Source organism: Anguilla rostrata, chromosome 15, assembly GCF_018555375.3.
Source record: "Anguilla rostrata isolate EN2019 chromosome 15, ASM1855537v3, whole genome shotgun sequence".
NCBI classification, from domain to species: Eukaryota; Metazoa; Chordata; class Actinopteri; order Anguilliformes; family Anguillidae; genus Anguilla; species Anguilla rostrata.
Window position 1 is genome coordinate 9,215,411 of NC_057947.1, and position 21,317 is coordinate 9,236,727.

At 41.9% G+C, this 21,317-nt stretch overlaps 1 protein-coding gene across 1 annotated transcript in view; it reads right to left on the reverse strand.

The window, feature by feature from the left end:
- The window catches only part of LOC135241237 (low-density lipoprotein receptor-related protein 1B-like), a 457,371-nt gene that overhangs the window by 94,571 nt on the left and 341,483 nt on the right, over nt 1–21,317 (reverse strand). Inside the window, exons 52-58 of the mRNA XM_064311460.1 lie at nt 13,315–13,434; nt 12,213–12,341; nt 11,953–12,075; nt 11,069–11,203; nt 7,946–8,139; nt 3,041–3,224; nt 2,358–2,443 (exon numbers count right to left, since the gene is read on the reverse strand). Coding sequence (XP_064167530.1) covers nt 2,358–2,443; nt 3,041–3,224; nt 7,946–8,139; nt 11,069–11,203; nt 11,953–12,075; nt 12,213–12,341; nt 13,315–13,434 — 971 coding nt within the window. The remainder of the gene's footprint in view (nt 1–2,357; nt 2,444–3,040; nt 3,225–7,945; nt 8,140–11,068; nt 11,204–11,952; nt 12,076–12,212; nt 12,342–13,314; nt 13,435–21,317) is intronic.

Here is a 21,317-nt window from a genome sequence, read left to right on the forward strand (position 1 = left end):
TGAGAACTATCGCAGATTGCTCAAACGTTTCCACCGCAAGGTCCTACATTAGGATTTAATTTCCTATAAAATAAATTTTTTTTTTAAAGCGCAGTTGCTGATGAGGTCACACAGTAGGGTCATAAAAGATATGTGTTTTTTTATTTTTTAAAGGGCTGCACAATGAAAAAGCTTTCAAGTCCAGACAGAATTCATTTGTGCTCAGGACTGCATAACATGAAAGGACGTTATGAAGAGGCATTATTCTGACAGAGTGCCAAGGATATGGTGTGTGTGTGTGTGTGTGTGTGCTGCGTAGTTCTGCTCCAAGTGGAGAAGGGACAAGCAGATGCCCATGCACACAAACACACACGCACACACACACACACACACACACACACACACGTGCACACACACACACACACGCACACACACACATGCACGCACGCACACACTCACGCATGCACACACACGCACAATAACAGTGTCAGAGCCCATGGGCTCATAAAGCCCCTCTACCACTAGAAACGTTCTGATGAGCAGAGACAAAACCAGACAGGGTGCTTATCCAGCCCACACGGGCCTCTGTGCTTAGAAAGCCCTCTCACCAGCCTCCACACACTCCTTTCTGCATGACTGTGGTCAATGGCCATTAACTACACAAAAACGCTTGCTCTCTCCAAACTGACAGAGATCTCAACTGCAGCATGCCTCTTCATTACTGGAATATTGCCCACCATTTCAAGCTCAGACTATATCGTGCCTCATTAAAAGCGTTTAAAATGTGTGCGCACAAGTACATTGCTCTGTGCTTATGAAACGAGTTTAAGGGCGTCCTGTTTTCAAAAGGAAGTGGCAGGTGGTAATTCATCACTGAAGTGTTCAGTGGGATCTATATGGTATTTTACTGTGCTTATTATATTTATGGCTGATGTTAGAGCATGCTTAGCCACCAGGTTTCAGCCAAAGCCATCAGTGAGGAAAGAAAAAAGGACTTTATTCAGAATATAAAGCAGGACAAGCAAGAGTGAAAAGGTGAGAAACCAGCATAGGTGGAATTGTTTTTGTACAAGGGGGGAAATAATAATAATCAACACATATGCGGTGATTGGATAACAAGCTGCAAAAAGACAAAAATCACTGTTGCAGTTGTGGCTGTCTTAAGATGTTAACAAGTTCATCTGTGTTTAAGCTGCTGCAGTGTTGGTAAAGCACAACAGTGACCTTGACTGATTTTAGTTATTTTAGAAACAGGTATTTCCTTATAATGTGAAAACTCAAGGCCTTCGTAATGGTAAGCATGGTATTCTCAGACGAGGTGACACAACGCCCTACTAACACTGAGCCGTCTGCCTTCTTATGCTCAATGCAGTCTCCAATGAGACGGAGCCAGATACTCAAATGAAATATATTCAGTATATCTTTATAATGGGTAAGGAGCTGGTCTTGTAACCTAAAGATCTCAGGTTCAATTCCTGGGTAGGATACTGCTGTTGTACCCTTGAGCAAGGTACTTACACCCTGCATTGCTTCAGTATATATCCAGTAGTATAAATTGATGCAAAGTAAATGCTATGTAAAAAGTTGTGTAAATCGCACCGGATATGAGTGTCTGTTAAATGCCTGTAATGTAATGGTAAAATGGACTAAAATGACATCGATATAGCAAACGGGCGTTTAAAGATTAAGGTTATTTCATGTCAATCTTCACTGCATTGCACTTCGATAGGCCAGAAGATAATTTTATACTTACGCAAGGTAAACTGAACATACTGCTATATCCAGCTTTTCCTACAAACTGCCCGACGTTCGTTCACTGCTGATCACATTGTACCCCAGCAAACGAAGTAGGCCTAATTACGGTAAAATAAACACGAAGAGGCGAACTCCAGTCCCTCTACTCCACCGAAGGAACACTTCAATGTAATGACTCCAAGCCTGGAGGTATTTTACCTCTGTAAACACTGCATACTGACAGCTGTACAATCCTTCTTTTCCTTATTACAACCATCTCGGTAAATCTGTCCCAAACACAGCGTCGCAGGTTAGGCCTTGACAGCAGATGTCTGTAGGTAAACATCATCATTATCGGAGAGACGAGGTTGTCTTGCGGACCTTTACAAATCGACACAGCGCAAGCCACGCAAAATCATTTTCAAACACTATCGTGATGTTCGTGTGTTCTTTCATAACGGTTTCATATCTTTTCTTTTACTGAAAGTCAGTAGAAATTCAAATTTAAACAGCATTTTCCAAAATGATACACACAGAGGTCAAGTATGTATGTTGTCTAAACAAACTCAGAAAATATGACCATGCAGTGGTATTTTTAAGTAAACAAAAGCGTGACATCCATTTTACTTCAATCTTCATTTTACCTGCTTCAGGAGCATGTAACTGGTCCCATCAAGACTTATTTTCCGAATCTCATGATGGTCAGCGAGAATCAGAAATGGTTCCTCAGCTAGAAATAAAGCAGAAAGAAATGTTGTTCAGCAGCCAAGGTCCCTAACCTGTTCTCATAAAACACTGACATCAGGCGCACAGATTAAGGATGCTTCTGAAAATATGTTCAGACAAGGTGGGAGACTATGTACCCCTGCCAACAGAACCCAAACATAAACTGTTTCTCTGTGACTGTATGACCCTCCATTATCTGACCAATGTATTTACATTAAGGTACATAGAAAAGTACACCAGCAACAATGTTTTAGACATTTCAAAAAAGAAAAAAAAGGTTTAAAACACAGGTTATTGAGAGTGATCACACTCGATATCTGTCACATTCTTAAAAACCTCAGTGCCTAGCTTTTCATTTCGTGGGCTGCTCATTTAAGATGTGATTCAGGGCTTTGGAACCCACAGTGACACACAAATATGGACAATTACCCTATCCACAGTAAAAACACCCCCCCTCTGCGGCTGATCGTGGGTAGCTATTTCAGAGCCCACTTTGGGAGCCAATCACAGCCTGCGTCCCAGAAGAGTCCGTGCAGGGAATGTGACAGAGGGGAGAGAAACAGAAGCCGGAGAATAAAACCACGGTTACTTTGACGAATACCTGAGAGAGACTTGCAGCTATTTGGGTTGTTTGCGGGCGCTTGGTAGCCATCTGCGCAGAGACACCTGTAAGATCCGTACATGTTGACGCATTGCTGGCTGCAGGGGAGGGTGGAGGAGCATTCATCAACGTCCACGCAGGTTCTCCCATCCTCCTTCAGGTGGAACCCAGGCCAGCACTGGCACTGAACACACGGGAGGAAAAAAAAGGAAAGCGCACGGGATTGACTACATGGAATTTAATGAAGGACGGGAAATTGATACTCCGTTAGCATTAGCCCCCAGCCGGACGTTACTGAGCGCATGCGGACATGTTGACAGGAAGTTACTAAACGCATATTGATGTGTACCAGCCGGAGGTTACCGAACGCATGCGGACGTGTTGACAGAGTGTTACTGAGCGAATATGGACAACACTGAATTGAATGTCTGAAGTAAATTAGAAACAAGAGAATCCAAAGCTCATAGAATATAATAAACTAATAAAGTCTTTTCACTAGCACCACGCATACCGCCTCAAGGTATTTACATTTAGCAGAACTATGCTAACTGTAGCCTTTCGTCTTTAAGATATCTTAAAGATATTAATTCCTGGGTGACCTAAAATGTCCTTTTACTTAATTAAGATGAGACTGAGGGCCAAATGTACAAAGCCTGTTGCAAGTCATTTCAGATGCAGATATGATGCATTCTTCCCCAGAAACATGTGCATTGCGTATCAAACAGGCGCACAGGGCTAGAAGAGCAGCATGTGTGTCAACTTCCTGTATGCGAGTCATCGCAAGGTGCACTTCCTTAATGCATACGCACAAATATTGTGCAAACAACAGGTGGAGATATTACAAGCTTGGCTGATGATGTATTCACTAGAATTTACCAAATTTACTCAACAAGGGTCAATTTTTCAGTGAAATTTCCCTGCCTCTATAAAGCAGGCATTAATCAAGGGGCAAGCAAAACCGAGGCGCAGGTATAGGCCTCAAAGATGTACCGACCCAACTTCTGCAAGAGAAATCACATTACTTTAACTCCCCGAGCGAGAAATCATCAAACGGTACAGATTAAGCAGCCACGCATTAACTAAAGCTGGGTGTTTGTTGCGGAAAATATTGGCTCAGTCACAAAGCAGTCCTGGCAAAGTTGTAAAAAAACAAGGATAACCAAATGTGGCAGAAATCGCAGAGGGCCAGATTTACTAAAGGCGCAAAAGCAGTGTAAATATCTATATCTTATTTACTAAACAGTTGCAATGGGTCATAATTGCTATTAGGATGCATCTTGCAGGCATTACGTCATTCTGTGATTTTCCTTTTGATGTACAGTTAAATGTGTTCATGCGTGTGTACACCGGGAGCGAATGTGCTAAAACAAGGTGGAGATTATGTAAATTAGGCCAATTAAGTATTCCGTCTTAATTTCCTAAAGCATGGATTAATTGCGACTCCCCTCCTTTGCGTGATAATTTTTAGAACTCCTGAAAGCAGGTGGTATTTTGATCTGATATAACCTATAGCTCACACACAGCATGCTAGAGAAGGGTATCAGGCTGTACCCCACACCCCTCTGCTGTCAATTTCAGTTTCCCTTGTGGGTTAGGATGAGGTGGAGATGCACGAATGCATCCTCTGATGCGTAACACTCTGGAAAGAAGATGGAATTTAAAATAAGTTTCACTAAAATAATAATAAAATAAGTTTTATTAAAATAATGTTGCCACTCATCGCTTTGCTTTTATTTTCAGATATTATATGAAGTGAAGTGAAAAAAGGAGGCAAGACTTCTATTGAAGTCATCAGCTAGTGGTTAGTATGTGATGCCACTCCAAACTTGAATCCTCTCCACGGGTGTTGTATTTTTATGTTATGACACCACATTGAAAAGCCGTCCCTGTTCCCTGATCTGTAAATCTGTAAAAAAGAAAAAAAAAGTTTTCTGGTTCTTGCAGTTCCCTCACTACTTGCGCATGGTTGGTCCATATACATTTCTTGGCGCCCTGTAATCTGGACATTTAAGCATCCCATATTGTTTCTGACCCTTTTTATGGGCATCTCCCACAAGATTGTGAATAAGGACATTGCATTTGATACATAAATAAAACCGGTCTCGGTAAATCGGTTAATAATATCTTTGACCGAAAAAGAGCTGCAATACAGAGAATGTTTTGCTCCATGACTATTTCCTTAGCAAATCCGGCCCAGCGTGTTCTTTAAAAAAAAAAACATGCATTTATTATATTAACCAATAGTTCTCATGCGCAGCAGTGGGAAATGATTGGAAAAAAACATGGGCAACTGTTGCGACAGTAAAAAAAAGGGCTTGAAGTTTCAAACACAATCAGTGGGCATTTGCCGCTAGTGAAAAATATGAGTAAATGCATTGACAGGCTGGAGCGTTTATTCTCTTTGGTTCAGCTCCAGGCCCTTTTCCACTTTAGAAATACATCTAAATTAAGGAAGATGTACCTGCCTGGTGCCACAAAAAGTGCCAGGTACTGAAAAAATGCTGTGCGTTTAGAACCTCTCAGCTAATGTAATGCTTCGCTATCTGGATGCACTAATCTGACCTTGAAAAGTCTCCAACTGGTGTAGAATGCAGTTGCTAGAATTCTTCCCAGAACAAAAAAATATTTACATCACTTAATTTGTTGTCTGTTAAATTTAGAATTAAATTAAAGGTTTCTTCTAACTTGCAAGGCTTTAAATCTTCTTTCTCCAGAATATCTTAGTGAGCTACTTGTCCAACACAACACAATCAGTTCAGTCACAAGGTGCTGATCATTTGAAAGCTCCAGGAATGGCTAAACTTACAATGGGAGGCAGTGGCTTCTCCTGCAAAGCTCCAGTCTGGTGAAGTAATCTCCCCTTAAGATGTTTGGGCTCCAGACGTACTCTGTGTTTAAGCGCAGGCCCAAATGCACCTTTTCAGTCAATCCTATGGTTAAGGATGCGTGGGAAGGGTGGATCAGGACCGTATAGGAGTCTGGTGAGCTGAACTGACTGTGATGTCACCCTGCCACTGTATGTGAACTCTGGTTTCGCTAATCTACGTCGTGTGGAGGGGCTGTCCCTCCCAGATAACTCGTATAGTTGTGTACAGCTGCTTTCTACAAACCTTTCAGATGTGCTGTCACGGCACAGTGCCCTGGGGCTTCTCCAAATGACACTCACAGATCTTCCATATATAGCACTCATCACTTAACATCCTAATCGTCTAGTTCCGAACCCATTTGCATTTCTGCTCTCTTCCCTGGAGCATCTGCCTCTTTCCCCCGCCCTGAGTTCAGAGACCGATCCAGCACCGGCCCCTTTCTGGTTCAAGCTCACACCAGGATGCAACCTGGAGGCCTAGATACATGACCTTGCCTCTCTTGATCTGCATATTGATGTATTTCTCTGCTTGAACTTTCTATTTGGCCAGCTGGTGTATACGTCAAGCTACAATCTGCCAACGTTTATACTTCAGGCAAAAATCTGGCGACTACTCGGTCTGTCAGATTCCCCATTACCTGTATTTTACTAATTGGCTTATCTATGTGCATATGCACAAATGCACACACACACACATGCACACATGTGCACGCACGCACACACACACACACACAGGGGAGAATTACACCATTTTAATTTCCTTTGTTTTTATTTTACCTCCTGTTTTAACTCCTCAAGGAGGTCTATCATTTTCATGTGAGAAACTAAAGAAAAAATGTGAAAATTTAATTAGACCAAAACCTCAAAATATCAAATATGCTATAAATAATTTGTTATTCTTCTGATTATATTCTCAATAATGTGTTCATTTGTTTTAAACTGGAATAATGAATTAAGTTCACCGTTAATTAAGTTCACCCCTTACATTAAATAAGTTCAACCCTTGATTCTGTGAATATGTGGAAAACTGTTGAATTTTGTACTACGTAGGACAAGGAAATGTCAACATACTGCACTGACCTACTTACCATACTGTAATATAAATAAGAATATTGCAGGTCAAAGTTAACAAATGTTTTCATAATACTGGTCAAAATACATCCATTTAATGTACCTACTTCAGACACTCAAAACCTAATTAACTCCCCAAAGGTAAACAGAGCTGTTCTCCTCCCTGCTGGTGTCCTCATAGTCTAAACTGAAAAAAAAAAGATTTTAGAGGCACTCACATTCTGAATTTAAATAAACGGAAGATCCAAAAAGGTGTAATTGCCATCATTTCATTCATCTATTTTATTAGTTTTTTGTTATTTTTCTGTAACACACTCTAACAATGACAAATTCATAAGAGTTTGTCCAAGCTGCTTGAGCACTTATTTAAGAAACTTCTTAGTGCAGATATGGTAAATGAATGGTTAGATTGGATCTAATGGTTAGATTTAAGTTTCTAGACTCTGATGAAGATGGCTGCTGTATTGAAATGTTAGTCTTCTAATTTCCCCCTACCTTTTCAATTTTATCTGTGAAACTACTGATTTTGGTGCTCCATATTTTGCTGAGCTACAGTAGTTTCTCCATTTGGAGAAGTTCCACAGGTAAGGAACAGGTTTTTTTTCAGTGCAATTCAACAGTGGACATGTGGAGAGCTCTTTGTTTATCACCGCTTTTTAAAGTTATTTTAGTATAGTAAATGTGTTTTATACATTGGCAAAAGGCAACAACAAAGCCACATTCTCTCTACATGAATAAACTGGTTTTCTCAAACTTCAGCAAAATGCGTGTTTGAGACCTAACTGCCTGGACCATCACAAGCATTCAAACATTCCATCAGTTTCAGTACTGATTCAGCCAGCCTCCACTGGACTATAGGTCATGCTGCTAGTATTCAGCAAGCTGGCCAGGTTGCGGATTACAAAATCGGACTCACGCATGCTGATGAACAAACCGTGGAGAACTAAAAGAAAGACCTTGCTTCAAACCTTGTATCCGACCGGAAGGTCCAGGCAGTCCTGCGTGCAGCCGCTCACTCGACGGTTCGAGCACTCGTTCACGTTGCAGTTCCGCTCGTCGGAGCGGTCTCCGCAGTCGTCGTTCTTGTCGCAGACGCTGGCGGTGGAGACGCACCGCCCGTTGGCACACATGAAGAAGGAACCGTTGCATGAGCTTTCTAAAAGTAAAAGAACGACGACAGACAAAAACGGTAAAAGTTGAAGAGAATTAAGTCAAAAGAGCAGCAAAGTAAAGGCGGTAAATAAAAGTTCACAAAAGAGTGATCTCAGGTAACAAGAGAGCACAAAATTTTATGAGAACATATTGGAGCGATCCACTCCTGAGGCTGCCTAACTGCTCCACTAATGGTGAATTCATCGTTAGTGCAGTGGTTAGCAATGCTGCTAATGGTGAATTCATCGTTAGTGCAGTGGTTAGCAATGCTGCTAATGGTGAATTAATCGTCAGTGCAGTGGTTAGCAATGCTGCTAATGGTGAATTCATCGTTAGTGCAGTGGTTAGTAATGCTGCTAATGGTGAATTCATCGTTAGTGCAGTGGTTAGCAATGCTGCTAATGGTGAATTCATCGTTAGTGCAGTGGTTAGCAATGCTGCTAATGGTGAATTAATCTTCAGTGCAGTGGTTAGCAATGCTGCTAATGGTGAATTCATCATTAGTGCAGTGGTTACCAATGCTGCTAATGGTGAATTAATCTTCATTGCAGTGGTTAGCAATGCTGCTAATGGTGAATTAATCTTCAGTGCAGTGGTTAGCAATGCTGCTAATGGTGAATTAATCTTCAGTGCAGTGGTTAGCAATGCTGCTAATGGTGAATTAATCTTCAGTGCAGTGGTTAGCAATGCTGCTAATGGTGAATTAATCTTCAGTGCAGTGGTTAGCAATGCTGCTAATGGTGAATTAATCTTCAGTGCAGTGGTTAGCACAGCTGCCTCGCTCCCCTCGAGACCTGAGTTTGAGCTTCCCCACAAGGACGCAGATCTCATTTTAGACAACAGACAGGACATTTTCTTTAGGATTTTTATGCAGCAGGGATCAGAATGTGTACATCTGCTGCAAAAGGCAAACTCATCACAGGAGCCAGAGTAATTATTTGTTCCCTGTGTAATAAGCGCTCCAAGCAACGAGTCCCCTGAGCTGGAAACCTTGTTAATTTGTTCAGGAAGAAAAACATATCTCAAGTTCTGATGTGTGTACGGCAAAACATAACATAATTCCAGACAACAAAAAAAACAACTTTAAACGACAGTAAAAGTTTTCAATGCCAAACAATAACAAACATCACTTCGGAGATACGGCATGGCAGCCCCTGCTCTTTAAAATATGGCATGGCAGTGCCTGCTCTAAAATACAACATGGCAGTGCCTGCTCTTTAAAATACAGCATGGCAGTGCCTGCTCTTTAAAATACAGCATGGCAGTGCGTCAAAATATCAACAGGAGCCGTTATGTTCTGTTAAAATACACCATGGAGTGCCTGCTCTTTAATTTCCAGGAGCATATCTCAAGTCTGATGTGGTGCGGCCTAAAACAAACATGCAATTCCTGACACAAAAAGAGCAACTTTAAACGACAGTAAAAGTTTTCTTAACAATACAAACATCACTTCGAATCGCATGGCACCCCTGCTCTTTAAAATAGCATGCAGTGCCTGCTCTTAAAAGTACAACAGTCTGCTCTAAATGGCAGTGCCTGCTCTTTAAAATATGGCATGGCAGTGCCTGCTCTTTAAAATACAACATGGCAGTGCCTGCTCTTTAAAATACAACATGGCAGTGCCTGCTCTAAAATACAACATGGCAGTGCCTGCTCTAAAATACAACATGGCAGTGCCTGCTCTTTAAAATACAACATGGCAGTGCCTGCTCTTTAAAATACAACATGGCAGTGCCTGCACTTTAAAATACACCATGGCAGTGCCTGCTCTTTAAAATACAACATGGCAGTGCCTGCTTTTTAAAATAACATGACGGTGCCTGCTCTTTAAAATGGCGCAGTGCCTTATGAAGCGAAATATACTGCTCCCTTATGATCTTCTCCTGAGACCCAGCTATTCATCTCTGTCCCCTGTAGGGGACATGAGTCTCTGGTCTGACTCTCAAGAACCATATGTTCTACTATGATGAAACGTGCACTACATGAGAAATGAAGATAAATAAATAAAAATAAAATCAATATTTTTGAAAATATTTCCACTGCAGCTTTTTGTCATCCAAGACACTTGTATTATGTTAAAAAATGTAAATATTTAAACTTCTTTTCTGCAAGTCTCAGGAGGACATAACGGTAGATTATTTTATTTATTTATTTTTTTTAATCGTGAATTGTGGGCAGAAATAATTTGTATATTTGAGCCATATGCTGCAATATCTAGACTATTATATCTAGCAAATTGCAGCATGTATTTCAATATTTAGTAGATATTTTCTTTCTCATATGGGTTACAGTTGACTAATGTTACAAGTGGCTGTGACTCTAACAACAAGATTTCTTCCTATTGGTGGGCTTAAATGACAGTGGGAGCTCAGAAGAAGGAAACTACACCAGGGCCCTAAGGGATCAGCGAGCGTGCGACCCTTTGATACAGGAAGTGACATCACCTTTAGCTAAGCGAGCTAATATTATCTTTATATGTAATTTTCTGGTGACAACCATGGCTAAATCAACACTTTTTAATGGTAAAATGTTTAAGTGTCACGTACAAATGAAAGTCACTGATAATACTTGAACACATGGCTGAACTTGTGGGGAAGCAATTTGTTTCAGCTGGTCAATCACTTGGCCATCTGGAAATTGCTGCACACCAGCAGACAATTTCTCTGTGTATACAGTTCATTAGGACTGCAAACAGGAAATGTACACACTCGTTTGGAACCATAATTTCTGCAATTTAATTAGTATACATGTTTGTACATGGGATAAATATGAGAGAGAGAGAGAGAAGAAGCTATCTGTGCCATAATCCAGTCACACTGTTGACATCACTTAGTGTTCACCAATAGGAGCGCGGACACAGAAACACTGTAACAGCTGTTCCTGCCTAAATCTGAATCAGTCACCGTAGTTACCAACGGTATGAAAGGCCTTGCCTGCAGCCGTGCACTTGGGATTGAGGGGGGGCTCGTCGGAGTGGTCGGGACAGTCGGCGTACCCGTCGCATTCCCAGAGTGCACTGAGCAGGCACCTCCCGTCTGAGCAGGGGAACTCATCCGGCCCACAGGAGCGGTATGCTGTTCGGGACACAAACAGGCTTTCATTTATTTAACCTACGGTGAGATACTTCCTGGAATACTTCCTGGGATACACAGGAATACTCAGTGAGATTAAAAATATTCTAAATGTATTTCTCTGATGTAAATGTGGCCAAGACAGCACACAAAATATTTAAACACATCAAATAACACAAAAAACAAATAGTACGTAAAATTTTATTGCATAGCATGCAACATTTTTTTAGGTCATGGTTCACTAAATGAGCAATGATTAAACTAAACTGTAGCCCAGCATATGCTCATATGTAATATCAGATTCTTTTAAAGTATCAGAAAACAACTTAAAGCACATTCTAACGAGTTCAGTGCATGTACTGTCTAACTCCACTGTTCAATAGAAAGTTTTCAGTTTTAAACAGAAAATGATTATTTTTAAATATGTCAGCTCAGGGCCCACCTAAACCCATTTCACTGCCCATGAGTGGGTCCCTATTACTGCCCTATACAGTATCATCAGGCAATAATAATTATAATAATAATAATAATGACTATTTCACACCACTCACACTTATACAGTATCACATGGCAAAAATAATGACTATTTCACGTCACTCAAACTTAAAAACACTTCATAACATTGCTGAAGACTGCAGATCCCATTCACAACTCTTACACCTGTGTCAGGATTATCACAGAGTCACACCTGTGTCAGCATTATCACAGTGTGTCAGAGCGAGGCCCATATATAACAGGTGGAATTGAGTTACCGCATTCCGAGGGCTCGTCAGATCCGTCCCCACAGTCGTCGTCATGGTCACACAGGAAGCGGGAGGGGATGCAGGCCTTGTTATGACACTGGAAGGAGTTCTCATCGCACGTGTTGTTGGGTGCTGCGGGAGGGGGGGCGGGGCTTGCATAAGGTACAATGCTCTATGACATGCATTATTAAAGACACCATGACGGGCGTGAGCGTGTGGAACAGACTGCTGAGTGCAGCTTAACTGGGTTATCAGCAGGGGAGCATTACCACAGCCGGCTGCAGAGAGCTCATCGCTGCCATCGGGGCAGTCCCTCTCCCCGTCACAGAGCCAGCGTCTGGGCACGCAGGCGTACGATCCGGGACAGCTGAACAATCCCACGGCACAGGTCACTGAGCCTGAGGGGTCAAATACATTGGTTAGGCTAAAGGGCTGAACCTTCATCACTGGGCCTGAAGGTCTGAAGCTGCATCACTGGGCCTAAAGGGGTGAACCTGCATCACTGGGTCTAAAGGGGTCAATCTGCATCACTGGGTCTAAACGGGTGAAACTGCATCACTGGGCCTAAAGGGCTGAACCTGCCTCACTGGGCATAAAGGGGTGAAACTGCATCACTGGACCTAAAGGTCTGAACCTGCATCACTGGGCCTAAAGAGGTGAAACTGCATCACTGGGCCTAAAGGTCTGAACCTGCATCACTGGGCCTAAAGGGCTGAACCTGCATCACTGGGCCTAAAGGAATGAACCTGCATCACTGGGCCTAAAGGGCTGAACCTGCATCACTGGGCCTAAAGGGCTAAATCTGCTTCACGTGGCATAAATGATGTGTCCAATCATTTAAAATGGTTTAGCCTTGCTTCAGTTAAGTTTTATTACTGGATTTCACTATAAATGCATTATACATTATTTGATTACCGCACAAAATTGAACAGGCTTTCTTGCAGCACACTCTCCACGACACCACATCATTCGATATATCGTAGTTTTTCACAGAGACATTTTATTAATATGGCTCCTGATCAAATGATGTCATGTCTAGTTTGAAACAAATATATGCTGGGAATGATTTCAGTTGGCTTGGTCATTACCATATTTCACAACGGCTCGATTGTTGTCCGAGACACAACAACAACTTTCTAAGGGACTTGGACTCAATGCTGAAAATATTCATGTTTGTCATAACTTAATTTAATTTGTTCATTTAATTTGAGCAGCTGTTCATGAAGGCTGAGTGACAGAGCACTGGTTTATTATGATCTGATTCACGCACTAGTTTGATGTTAATGTGCACCATTCTGTGAGCCAAGACAACAGCACAAATAGCTTCTGTATCAGAGGCCTTGTTCTTTTTTTTTTTTTTGTGACGTTCACCGCAGATCTCCTCGCTCTCGTCCAGCCCGTCCCCACAGTCGTCCTCGCCGTCGCACAGCCACTGTTTGGCGATGCACTTGTTTTTGGAGCAGGCGAACTGGTTCCACAGGCAGGACGAATCTGGGCGGGAAGAAAGGGCGTGGCTTGACTGATGACATCTTCACAAAAACGAGAGGGATAAAACAGCCGCGCCACTCTCAACAGACATGGAACACTGTCCCTCACTGAGCATGCTCAGATGGACAAAACCTGGTCAACCTAGGGGAGTTTATACCTCATGTACTTGCTATTTGGGGGTTCAGGCCTGGTGTTTGCTCTGTTTGCTGTTTTTGCTGTCTCTTGCCTTGCTACTCTGTAAAGCGTCTTTGTGACAGTTCTCTGTAAAAAGCACTATACAAATAAAATTAAATTGAATAAAATACAGCTCCTGCAGTAAAAGCGGACAGATTTTCCAAATAGCATTTATTTGTTTGTATTATTTATTTGTATTTAACAGCACTGCTACTGCTGCTTATAAATTCTGAATATGAGTTTTATTTGCTTGCCACCATGGAAACGGGTCTTCAGTTGCAGCGAAATCTACATGCTGATTTTTATGAATACTGTGTAAAATCTGAGCCTCCTGTAAATAATTCATTCTCCATTTAGCAAGCTAGGAGCGTGATTTCCCTAATGGTACTCTGAACTATTCCTTATTTTGCACCTTGCGAGTTGAGCAAGCAGTTAGAAAGCTGTTTGGTTCTGATTACTATCAGAAAAACAGAAACACAAAGCTATTTATAGACAACTGTTCTACCACTATTTCTCTCTCACCGATCCCAGAAAGCTTTGAACAACATTCATAAATGGCAGGCTGTGCGTTACATAGGCACTGCACACATGCTGGCTACCGAATGCATGGAAAAGACTGGGAGCAATGAAAACAGCATCTTCAGCCCCCCCATTCTGAAAGGCCATTGGAACACCTGGCATTGTGCAGAGGGAGCTCACAGCAGGCGGCTGTGCATTCACTTTCTGCCACAGAGCGATAGTGCAAAACTGCTTTATACTCAGCAGAAAGACATCAGCCCTTGGAAATGCTCTCAGAGTTTCATTATTTGAAAGCTTGCCTGCCATTACAAGGGACATATTGCTCAAGAAGGTAATGTACTGTAGTGCAGTCATGGCACTCAGCAGGACAAAGTTCCCAATTACTGTTAATTTGTTATATAATGTTATGTTATTTACTGTTATATAATTCAGGCTGTACCATATTTATAGACAACTGTACAACAAATATTTATAATTTCTTGTTTTATAACTACCATTGAACATGTTATTATTAAGCATGAGACAAAATATTTTTGTATTGAAGTTGGTGTTACAAAACAACAGCCGTACAAAAAATAATTTTGTTCTGTGTATCGAGAAATGAAATTACAATGTAAAGGAGATCAACTTGATTTATTAACTTTTCAGCTTTGAGCGATAGCCTTGATCTCAGCTGATCTAATGCATTGTAGCCTTGTCAGCCAGCTAGGTACAACATGAGGAGCGAAAGTTGGCCAGAGATAGAGAACGTGCCGGGACAGTGCAGTCCACTGTCTGGCAGTTTTATTGGTTCTCCCATTAGTTATGAGAAGGAGTCAGACTGTTGACAAAACTGAAGGGTTGAACTGGGCTTGAACTTATGCAAAACTGCACTCCCATATACCGCTAGCAACACCTACAAAAATGACGATGCGTTTGCGTCATCATCACAATGGCAAGTTAGCCGAAAAAGCTCCTGTGCCCGCCACTAGGCGGAAGGGACAAATGACTTTGCAGCATACGCTCTCTCTAAAATTTCCCTCCTCATCCCAAAACATTACAAAATGCTTTGGAATGCATACGGTTCATGACATGAGTCCTTTTTCCGTTGTAGAAAATGAAGGCCTTGAAAATGCATCCCAATCCTTAAACTGATGTTAAGAAGGACGTTCTGGCCACTATTAATGCCATGCAGGGTACCAATCAGCTCGTTGGGAGCAATTAGGGGTTAGGCGTCTTGCTCAGGGACACTACGACACGCCCAGGGCGGGGGATCGAACCGGCTACCCTCTAACTGCTCTTACCTCCTGAGCTATGTTGCCCTATATAGAAGAAGATTAGAGGCTTGACAGACCAAACCATCCAATTGCCGTTGTGACCGTGAACATGGACTGGGGCCACACAACACAAGTATTCCACGCACACGATAAATTCAGCGGCCCGAAAAGACCTGCAGGTGTCCCGTGTCAATCACGTCCTCGGTCGATTGCGAGGAATTGCATCATTTTATCATCAAAGCGCCACTGCACCAGCAACCTTGACTGAGAAGCAAAGCCTGCTAGAACTACCAGAACACAAACTGCTCACGGATGTAGCCAATCGTTGAAACAACCAGAACACAAACTGACTGGTCACAGACATAGCACCTGGTTGGGATTACCAGAATTCAAACTGGTCACGGATATAGCCAGTGTCACACGCAACATTTATACATTAGTCATTTATGACATTACAGATACGGAAGACATGAAGTTGGTAAAACCGCTGGAAACAGCTGAAGTTTCCTGCAATGAAAAGCTGTGCAGTGTCATAGATCATACCAATGAGAAAATGACTGCAGATACCATGGCACCACATGCGAGCGACTCTCCAATCCTGACACACATCTAGACCATGATCCTCAGTAAGATCTCGAGCAGATACAGATGTGATCATGATTACCTCTCTGAGGAATCTGTGCTGGACCATAGATTTCGTTCACTAGCACAGCTGGACAATTGAATTTATTTAGAGAGAGAACCTAATCTCATTTCAGTCCATATATTACAGGCCAATGTATTTTACAGTAAGATTTAGCCTGAGTGTGGTAATACAATAATAGTAATAATCTAAATATATATGTGTGTGTGTGTGTTTAGTAATACAATAATAATGCAATATACCATTTCCCCTTCTACTTTGTACAGACCCCTGCCAGTAAAGAAGAGATACTCGAGGAGTGTGGAGTAAAGGGTGGCATAGCGAGGAGCATAACAACTGTACAGGGTGCAGAAGCAGAGGAGGCAAGCAGATGGTCTCTCCACCAAAGAAGAAGACGAACGCACTGGAGGACCTGCTGGGCGTCTCTTTCACTGCTGATGAGCCAGAGACATTATCAGATGGGAACTCAGCGGGGGATGGAGTCTCACAGCACTGGGCCTTGAATTCCTCTCAACAACAGTGCTTCTGATAGGAGGAGAGAAAATGCTGCTAACTACCCAATGATTGGCCCTCTTGTGAAATCATACCTTCCTGTACCCAATGAGCGAGTGTGTTCAATGGCCCGGGGTACTGTGACAGCACAGAGATCAGCACTGCTGGACATGCTTATTTTCTAAAAGAAAAATAGGACACTGTCCACTGTCCTGCTTAAGGCCAACTTGCTGATGTCCACTACTGGTTGTAGCTGATGGTTATTAAACGTTGATGTTAACTCAGGACATGTTTACATCACTGTAAAATAAAATTAATTAATTTTTTTATGTATTTTGATATTGCAGTGATTTATATTTATATTTGATAAATACGTTTAAAAAATGACTGAATTAATAATTGCATTTATATAGCACTGTTTTTTTATTTATTTTTACATATGCTCAAAGTGATTTACAGTGATGAGGGGGATCTCACCGGAACCAGCAACTATGTGTAGCACCCACCTGGGTGATGCACGGCAGCCATTTTGCACCAGAACACTTACCACACAGCAATAAAGGTGGAGAGGGAAAGAACAATTTTTTAATCAATGAAATCAGGGTATAATTAAATGACAGGTTGAGACAGCCAGATTGGGAACTTAGCCAGGACACTGGGGAACCCCCTACTTTTTGCAATTAGTGTCATGGGGTCTTTAATGACCAGAGCGACCTCGATTTAACATCTCATCCGAATTACAATATTAGGTCATATTAGACTTAATGGTTATTTATTTTCCTTCATTATATCTTCAGGGGAATATTGCATCGTATGAATATCAAATAGTGACGCCTGTATCGAGATATTAATCTTATCGTAGTTAGCATGGATAGTAAATATGGTACAGCTTAAATTATATTTATTTGATCGATTTTTAACACAATTTTCTTTAGAAACTTTGTCCCGCTAAGTACCATTCTGACAATTTTTCGCTTTGTGTGGGCAATAAAGTTGTACTGTATAGTACAGTATTTTAAAATTCTATATCGAGGCCGCACAGTCATTTGCATTCAGATTGTCTTTCTATCCTCACTCATTCACTCTCATTATGAGGAAGAAAGCAGAAGAACCCAGAGTCAGCCGGCGTGGCTGTAGAAGTGCCGGAGGGTGATCGGTTTAATTTTCCGTCGGCCGCGCAGTGATGCCACGCGGCCTCCGGCCCCGCCCGAGGAAAGCGCCGCGGTGGTCAAGGTCAGCCAGAGAACGGGTCAAAACATTCCGCGCATAAGCAAAGCAAGCGTCCACCTGCCGCTGGACACGGGCCAAAAATCACAAAGATTGAAAAAAAAAGAAAAGAGAAAAAAGGTACAGCAAGCGGGACGCATCGAGGTCACCGCGAAAGACGAAACACGCATCAATATTCAGATGAGCCGGGGCGCCTGTGACATTTACAATGTGTTCTGTTCCCGTGGCTACACTCTGTTTTACAGGGCAGGGCTTTGAAGAGGAGTGCGAAGGATTCTCCTCTAGAGCAAAAACCACAAAGAAAAAATAAATTACTGGACACAGCGGGGAAAATCGCTCCCAAATGAACTGCTATTCCCAAAGCCCCTCAGCGTTACTTACCTCAGGAATCTTACCACTGACTGGGGCTGTCTGCTATTCAATCGCTCTTTCAAATGCTGATAGACACCATTTGAAGTGTCAATGTTTGAAACCAGGGCCATGGTGTCTGGACTGAATCTTATTTTAAAGTCTCCTGTAGTACTGTGTGGCCTATTGGGCATAGGGCCCTTAGAGGACTGTCACAAATGGAGCTTTTCCCACGCAAAGCTATTTAACAGATTGAATTCACTGGAGGTAATTTCCCGATAACAAGAATAATTTAAACATAATAATTTAGAAGAATGAGGAGCTTAAATTAATATGAACATGTCCAACAACAAAGATTGCCATGGGAAAAATCTAATTAAATTGAAAACGGTAAAAACATTCTATTAAAAACCAGATAATTGCTTGTATTTCACTGCTGTTGAACATTCTCAGAAGCAGAAAAGTTTATGATGAGGCCTTTAATGTACACCGCTTAGAATAATCAATTATGTATTGAATGGACCTACATTGAAATTAGCCCTGAATCTTGGTATTTTCTTTTTACAATGGTATACAGTATGGACAGCGTATTGTGTTTAATCTGACGGTTTCTGACAAGCTAGCAAATGACACAAAGCTAAGCAATTTCCACAGGAAATATTTTTTTCTGCTTTAAATGAAAATGACTATTATGTATTATTAAAATGTCTTTGTGTTAAACCTGCAAAGCTTCCTTCAGTGACTGCTTTGATGACTGCTGGTCTCATTCAATACTCATACTAAGGATGAATAGGTGAATAATCTTTCTGTTTTTATAAAGATACGTATGAAAAGTAATTAAGTCATAAAGCCGGAAATTGTGAAGAACAAACAGCAAAACTGTCATATGCAGATTTTGGCTTGGATTCAACTGACTTTTCCCAAAGGCCTGAATTTAAATTTGAACTGTGAATAAACTTGGTTACATTTGGGATCTTGCAGCACCTTGTTTTATTCTTCGCATATGGGCTTTGTTTACTACGTTCAAATAGTTAATACAGCACCGGTGGATTTTGGGAAATAACACACTGACCCGCCCCCGATAAAAATCACAAGAGAATCACCCCCCATTAATCTCTGGGGTGCTGTCTGTTTGGCCTGCAAAATGCAATAGATGATGGTGCCATGTCTTTGCTATGACTTGCCCTGTAGAATAACCTTCTGTTATGACAGTGTCACATGGCAGCATGACACCCCTGGGAGGGAGTAGCGGCAGTTCAGGGAAGCACATTGGTTGCCGCATGGAGACAAAAATGGACACCTTCACCCTTCCACCTCAACTAAAACAACAAACTAAAATAACAAAGACAAAAGAAAGCAAAACGGAGAGGCAACTTTTCAGTTCCCCACTTGTAGCTGGCCATATTTTCACCTGACCAGTGGCGGATTACTTCCTTGGTCTTGTGCACTCTAACAAAAATCTCCAAAATAAAATAAAACGAAAATCAAAACGCGCTCTCGATGTGAGCTCCCAGTCTCGAACTCGAACTGTGGAGAGCAACACACCTTTAAACACCTGGGCTGATTAGTTAACGCAGCCCAGGTGCGTGTGCTCTCTCGACCAGCCGATCCGGTGTGACCAAGACCAATCCGCTTCTCCGGCGGACCGAATGCTACAGACAGCATTGGAACACACGGCAGTCACGACTGCAAGCACTATTCGGATTTATGGGAATAATGTTTTCAGTCAGGAACTGTCCAGACACCTAAAGGAACATATGGCATATGTGACCTGGGAACGCTGACTCACCAACTCAAGAAAAAGCTGGACATTTAAGTTTATAATTGTAAATAAATGCTGTAAAATTACAGTGTTCATAATAACAGCGTCTGGAGACATACTGAATGGTTACTGTAAAGCTGCTATACAGAGTTACCTGAATTTTATTTTCTTACTTTAAACCAGAAACTTGCTAATACCCCTGTTCCAGCCATTACAAAGCCTGCCAAGTCATCAAAAACTTCTTTGAGGCTTCCTTTCATTCCAAATGTTGAAGTCAAGTTCTTTTTTCATCATGAAGAGCTTAAATCAGATTGCAAGAGACAAAAGAAAAGGCAGAGGCAGAATGGAACTGGGCAAATCCCCAATGTTACGCAGTATTTAGTTTGCCAGCGTGAAGCTGCAACTGTCAGATATCCGTTTTGTGCCACTTGGTCACGAGGCACATTTATTTTAATTGAACTGCTAAGCATATTTGTTTTAATGCAGTTAAAGTGCAAAACATGACCTTAGGGATACTCTGAACATTTATACTGCTATGGAGCAAAGCTCAAATCCAGTCCATCCGTTTAAATGGAGCCTATTACCCATTTCTTTCAGGGAGCTCCGGCATTCGTAAACCACAGGACTGCTGTAATCACAAACTGTTTCATTTCATCCAGCTGTAAGCAGTATGTGACAACAAGGGGACATTTAATTCCATCCAGCTGTAGGATGTGTGCGGTTAAGGGGAGAGTCCTTCCATCCAGCTTTAGGAGGTGTACGGTTATGGGGAGATTTCATTCCATCCAGCAGCAGGAAGTGTGCGGTTAAGGAGAGATTTCAGTCCATCCAGCTGTAAGAGGTCTGCGGTTAAGGGAAGATTTCATTCCATCCAGCAGTAGGAGGTGTGCGGTTATGGGGAGATTCTGTTCCATCCAGCTGTAGGAGGTGTGCGGTTAAGGGAAGATTTCATTCCATCCAGCAGTAGGAGGTGCGTGGTTAAGGGGACATTTAATTCCATCCAGCAGTAGGAGGTGTGCGGTTAAGGGGAGATTCCATTCCATCCAGCAGTAGGAGGTGTGCAGTTCAGGGAACATTTCTTTCCATCCAGCTGTAGGCAGTGTGTGAGCAAGGTGATGTTCTCAGACATTTGCGTTGGATTCCAGGGTCAATGCAGGATACATGTGCTGAAGGGCAGTCCTCTCCACCTGGAGGCTGGATATCCACTTCCAAGACACTTCACTTATTCATTCATGACTACTGACTAAGTCATGATTTTCATTTCAGCACGTACCTCCATCTAATTCAAATAAATACAGCGTTGGATGGGGCCAAAATTTATTTTCTTTTTACTTTACAATTTAAAAATGTGGCATCCCCAATCCCACCTGAATTTGGAATGGCCAATTTGTGAACTATGTAAAAGCGTGTTTACAGAGAGTGAGCTCGGGAGAGTGAAGACAACTCGCGGTTCTCCTCTGAAACA